The sequence below is a fragment of the Rhinatrema bivittatum genome, chromosome 8, assembly GCF_901001135.1.
Source record: "Rhinatrema bivittatum chromosome 8, aRhiBiv1.1, whole genome shotgun sequence".
Classification (NCBI taxonomy): domain Eukaryota; kingdom Metazoa; phylum Chordata; class Amphibia; order Gymnophiona; family Rhinatrematidae; genus Rhinatrema; species Rhinatrema bivittatum.
The window spans coordinates 269137557-269143556 of NC_042622.1; the positions used below are offsets into that span (position 1 = coordinate 269137557).

At 46.1% G+C, this 6000-nt stretch overlaps 1 protein-coding gene across 1 annotated transcript in view; it reads left to right on the top strand.

Moving 5' to 3' along the window:
• Positions 1-6000, top strand: part of LOC115097632 (fibrillin-2-like) — a 421199-nt gene that overhangs the window by 383880 nt on the left and 31319 nt on the right. The window contains 1 exon segment of the mRNA XM_029613571.1: positions 4312-4437. Within this exon segment, the coding sequence (XP_029469431.1) occupies positions 4312-4437 (126 nt within the window).

The following is a 6000-nucleotide window of genomic DNA, read 5'->3' on the forward strand; positions in this document are numbered from 1 at the left end:
GGCATCCTATTCCAGGTCAATCAACTCCTGGATGGCTTCCAGTACTTGGAAGTAGCAAGAGGCTTTACACAAGGAAATCAGAATGGGATTCTTCTTAGGTTCCATTACAGATTCCGCTCTAGGAACCCCCAGCGTTTTCAGGGTCTGGGAAACCAAGGCTGGCAATTCATCTCTATGAAAGAACTGTAACATGGTTTGATACGGTTCTAATCCCCAGGGGAATTTCCCCTTCTTCCAAGGGATCTTGCTCTTCATCTGTTGCCATTAGGGTCCCCACTAGGGATACCCTTGGTCAGATGGAGCATGTCTCAAGGTCTGCCAACAGGAATGGGAGAGGGGGGGCTGGCTGGGGTTCCGTCTGGATAGGAGCAAGCGAGGAAGTAGACTGCGCCTGCACAAAGGCCTGTAGTCCCTTTGTTATATAACCCACTGTTTATAAACCTTGTACATAATCCTTTGTTATATAACCCTCTGTATATAAACCACCGTATCTTTCCACTATATATTACCATTAGTTTTACAGTTGACCTGACCTCCTTTGCTCTTCCAATTAATCAAAGTTATGTCCTAGATAGTCACCCCTACCACTTTATCTTAATCTAATTCTGATTCCTTCCACTTCCAAGTTTATTCCCCCTGTTTATTGCAACTTTGCCTCTGCTTCTGTGTTAAATTACCCAAGTTCCATGTAAACCGATGTGATATTATATATGAATGTCGGTATAGAAAAAGATTTAAATAAATAAATAAAAATTCTACCCAAGAAAAGGCTGCCGGGTCCATGTCTAGCCTGGGGGGAACTGGGGTGGGCCCAGCCTAGTTTCCCTCTTCCATGGAAGACCCAGCCAAGGGGTTATTCAGATCGGGAGTAATTCCAGTTAAGGCTGCCAATCCATTACCTGAATGGGAGAAGCCGGGCTCAGCAAAATCCAGGGAGGCCAAATCCCCTTGGGCTTCCTCACAGTGCTGACTCGAGTTGGAATCCAGGTCAGGCTGGGAAGTCCTAATATGACAAGCAGTGTAGAGAGCAAAGCTCTTATGCTTATTGGCTGCCAGCGCCATTGGCGGTGGTAACTGTGCATTTGATCAGCTCGTGCTTAAAAATGTATGCACACAAACTTTGAGTGCCTAGGCGGGCAAGGCGAGGTGTACGCAAAGCCCGTTCACCTGGATTTTCCTGTATCCTACGCTTACTTTATTGTGCACGTAAGTAGGCGCGCGACGTTATGTGCACGGCGATTGCGCAGAGTTGATGCACTGCATGTACAGACATCCTATAGCGGGCAATGGACACCCTGGAAGCCAGCTTTAAAGGAGGCCAGGAATTGGAGGCCCTGTACCCTCTGGACCCAGAGGCCAAAGAATGCCTGCCTTTCCTGAAAGTGGATGCCCTTGTCTGTGCCTTTTCGAAGCCAGTCCCATATCGGATAAAACAAACGATCACTTTTCCCCCCCGAATTTTCGTAAAAATCGTTTTTTGGGTTAGTGTGCGCTAACGGGAGTTAGTGCATGCTAACTCATGTTAGTGCACACTTACAAGAAAACGTTTATTTGTGTTATTTTTTGTTACTTTTTGCTATTTTGTTAGTGCACGCTAACTCATTTGCTATTTTTTGTTAGTGCGCGCTAACTCATGTTTTCACCGATGTTTCACCACACAAAAAACGGGAATCCGCAGGAAAATCGAGATTTTCCCACGGCCAGACGAACCCAAAAGCGGGAACGATTGGACACCCGATTCACATCCCTACTTCTTAGCAGGACCTTCCTTTCAGTCGCTGCACGCTCTGTCTCTAAGTCTGTTAACGCTAAAGACTGTATTTCTTGGTGGAGATATGCTCGGCTCGTCGCATCTCTGAACTACAGTCGCTGTCATGCTGGGGGCCATTCCTCGTTGACTCCAGGAACATTGCAGCTTTGCACTGTCCCTTCCTTCTTGCCAAAGTTTCACCTGAACCAGTCCATTTCCTTACCGTCCTAGATAGACACAAGGACTCGGAAGACCACCGCTTATGTTTGGTTGAGTACAGATACAGTCACCAGTTTTAATCAAGTTCTTAAATTGTATTCAAGTTTTTCAATAATATGTCCACATGGCTTTTGAAGAGAATACGGAATGGCTGAGGTCACTGCAGGGTTGTATCGAGGGTAACGTCAGCTTTGAAACCTGACTCCATCTCCATCTGCTAGCAGAGGGCACATAACCGATTGGTTCTGAGTCTATCTGTCTACACTAAGGAAAACAAATTATCAGGTAAGAAGTTTCTCCATTATCCAAAATTCCAGAAAATGTGGGGCTCCTTCTTAAGCGTGGTCTTCATCACATCGAGGATGGCAGATGGTTTTGTATCTGGGGACGGAAGGTAGTGGCTTTACTTTTTTCCAAGCGGACTGTAGGTGGGGATGCCTTAACCTCTGGTGGCCACCAATTCCATTATAAGGCTTTGCATTTATTTTATTTATTAGTTTATTTAGAGTTTTTTATATACCGGCAATCATGAAAACATATCTTGCTGGTTTACCATCGAACAGGAGTGCAATTATATACAAAAAAACTAGAACTGTGGTGACCGAAGGTACAGTTTCATTTAACAAGGGTAGCCGAACTTGGAGAAGGAAGAAGAGAGGAGAGAAAAGAAATTGTTAAACAATATACAATTTAAATATAGTATACAAAATAAGTGTTATAAACAAGAGGAATGGTGTTTTAGGGGACATTGGAATGTGTCATTGGGTTGTGTCCGGAAAAGCTTGCTTGAATAACCAAGTCTTAAGTTTTTTTCCTAAAAGTTAGGAGGCAGGGCTCCTGTCTGAGGTCTGTAGGTATGGAATTCCACAGAAGAGGGCCAGCTGTGGAGGTGGCGCGATCTCTTATGGTAATGTGTCTGGTCGTTTTTGCTGGGGGAACTTGGAGGGAGCCTCTGTAAGCATCTCTAGTAGGTCTGGTAGAATTATGTGCTTGGAGAGGGGAATTGAAGATCGAGAGTGGTGAGTTGATGTATAGTTTTGTAGGTGATGGTTATGGCTTTATACATGATGCGGAAGTAGACGGGTAACCAGTGAAGCTCTTTCAGGACGGGGGATATGTGGTCTCTTTTCCTTGCGCCTGTCAAGATTCGGGCTGCTGAATTTTGAACCATCTGTAGGGGTTTGGAGTATGATGAAGGTAGACCTAGCAATAGGGAATTGCAATAGTCTAGTTTCGTAAAAATGACTGCTTGGATGATCGTTCTGAAGTCCTTGAGCGTGGAAAAGAGGTCTTATCCTTTTCAGGACCTGGAGTTTATAGAAGCAGTCTTTGGTTGTTTTGTTGATGTGTGCCTTGAAGTTTAGCCGGTTGTCTATTATTACTCCTAGGTCTCTAGCTTGTGTGGTAGGCAGATTGGTAGGAAGAGTACTGTTGGAGGTGTTGTTCTCAGGAGAGATGAGTAGGATTTCAGTCTTAGAGGAATTTAAGATGAGGTGTAGGTTGTTGAATAGGTGTTTGATTTTTTTGTGGCATGATTCCCAGTAGTCAAGAGTATTAGAGTATGTGTCTTTGATAGGGATGATGATTTGAATATCATCTGCGTATAGGAAAAACTTTAGATTGAGGTCGGTGAGAAGTTGGCAGAGAGGAAGAAGGCATAACAGTGATTTGTTAAAAAACTGGTATGGGAGGTAATTAATAAGGGTTATCAAGATCCCTATTATGTGTCACTTTGTTTGGACAATATGGGTGGGAGAGGGTGGGGAGGGATGTCATTCTTATGTTAATTTTTATTTTAAAATTGGTTTTGATATTACTTTTATTGTTTAATTTTAAAATAATTCAATAGTATTTTATTATTTCTTTTCTTTTTGGGATACCACAGGGAGCTTTCTCATCATGCTGCCAATTATATGCACTGATTGTAATGGACAAACACAGTATTTGGTGTGGTATTTCATGTTTAATTGCTTGTGATTTCAATAAAATATAATTTGCAAAAAACAAAAATGAAACATGAGTGGCCAAGAAGTTAGGGAGGTGGCATTGGGTTCAGAGGTGGTGGGCCACATACAGTATGTTATCATTAGATGAAACATACCTGGGGGCCATGAGAAGCCCTTAGTATTACTTGTAGTCTGCAGGAAAACCCTGCTGGTTCCAGATGTCTCTGCCATGAACAAGAATTGGTAATAGGGCGGGCTGTAAATTGATGTAAATAAATGTCTCACCCGTAGGAGGGATGAACTGATGGAAGGACTATAGTGCTGGATTGTCTCATGTACTGTGCTGTGAGCAGCTGATATTTTAAATATGGTTTGTATCACGTTTCTTGCTCATAGATGAGAATGAGTGTCGTACCAAGCCTGGAATCTGTCCCAATGGCCGCTGTGTAAACACCATGGGAAGTTATAGGTGCGACTGCAACGACGGGTTCCAGGTCAGCACCTCTGGCATTGACTGTATCGGTAGGTACAATCCTTCACCCTTCCCTCACTGAGTGTATCGTTAGGTGCAATCCTTCATCATGTACAGATACAGCCACCTTCGGCACTAACGGGTAGACTTTAAATAGGCTGCGCGCGTAAAATCCGGCCTTTACGCGCGTGGCTGGGCTTTGCGCACGCGTGCCAAGCCTATTTTCCAAAAGGCCCAGCCACACGTGTAAAGGCTGGTACGTGCATAAGTGCTGACCTTCCTGCGAGGGGCAGGGCGGCCGGGACAGCGCCATTGATGGCTGTCCCAGCTGCCGGCGCGTGCAGCTTGCTTCAGGTCGGGCTCTGTAGTAAGTTGGAAAACAGAAAAAAAAAGCAAAAAGGTAGGATTTAGGGGTCGGGGAGGAGAGCGGAAGGGAGGTTGGGCTAGGGGGTAGGGAAGTTCCCTCCCACTCCACACCTTAATTGGAGCGGACTGGGAGGGAACTGGGGAAGGCCGGGATGCATCACCGCGTGATGTTTGCATAAATCCTCCCCTCCCCCCTTGCGCGCGGATTATAAAATCCGATGCGTATGTGCGCGCGGCCCACGTATTTTATAATATGCGCACATGAACACGCGTGCGCTTCTTTTAAAATCTATCCCTAAGTGCATCAGAGTTATTTGTCCCCCTTCTTCGCCCAATCCCAGTCCCCACCTTATCGGATCTGAAACGAAGAGAAATAATAATAGAATCATGTAAAGTTTATTATTCAAGTTCAACCCAGGGAAGGTTCTATAATGAGGCAGGGTGAGGCGGCCGCTTCAGATGGCAGAATTCTGAGGCGGCAAAAAAATGCCTCCCTCAGAACGCCACTGTGGCGTCCTCCTCACACTGCTTGCCAATGTTCCCTCTCAGCTGCGCGCGTGCGCGCACGTTTCTGGAGGCCGCTCTCAGCCTCTCTACCCCCGCGCATTCCCTGTGTACGTACCCGGATCAGTCCAGACTGCTGGGTTTTGCCTCCCTTCCAGAAGATGGAGATAGAGAAAGTTTCCCAGGCACTGCCCCCTTAACTTGGTGGCCACCTACTGCTCCTCAGTATTTCTCTGTCTCCAGCAGATGGAGGTGGTGCGAAACCTGCGGTTCTGATCCAAGCAAAAAAAAAAGAGCGAGATTATCATGTCTTTGGAGGAGATCTCCCAGGGGGTTGTGAGACCTGGACGAGCAGGGGTTGGGAAGACCAAACTTTGTCCCTGAGTCTGCTGGTGGGGTGACAGCTGGTGGTCCAGCTCCCTTCCCCCTTCTATGCTCCTTGTCCAAAGCCTCTGCCAGCCTCTTCAGGGAAGTATTCCATCTTTTTGTCTTTTCTGGGGCTCTGTCTAAAGTTTTTTTTGTTTAAAGTTAAAAAAAAAAAAAACCTGTTGGGAGAATCTTGGGGGTTCTCCCTCAGCGGCAGGAAGTGCAGGAGCAGACTCGAGCCCAGGAGCTCGCGCGGGGATCCTTTTCTGTCTCCCTCCCTCTCCTCCCGTGGCTGCCGGAGACTGCCTCATGGCTGTTTTCATTTCATCATACCATGCACGAGCCGGTGCTCGTGTTGTGACAGCCGGGCCTCGTCA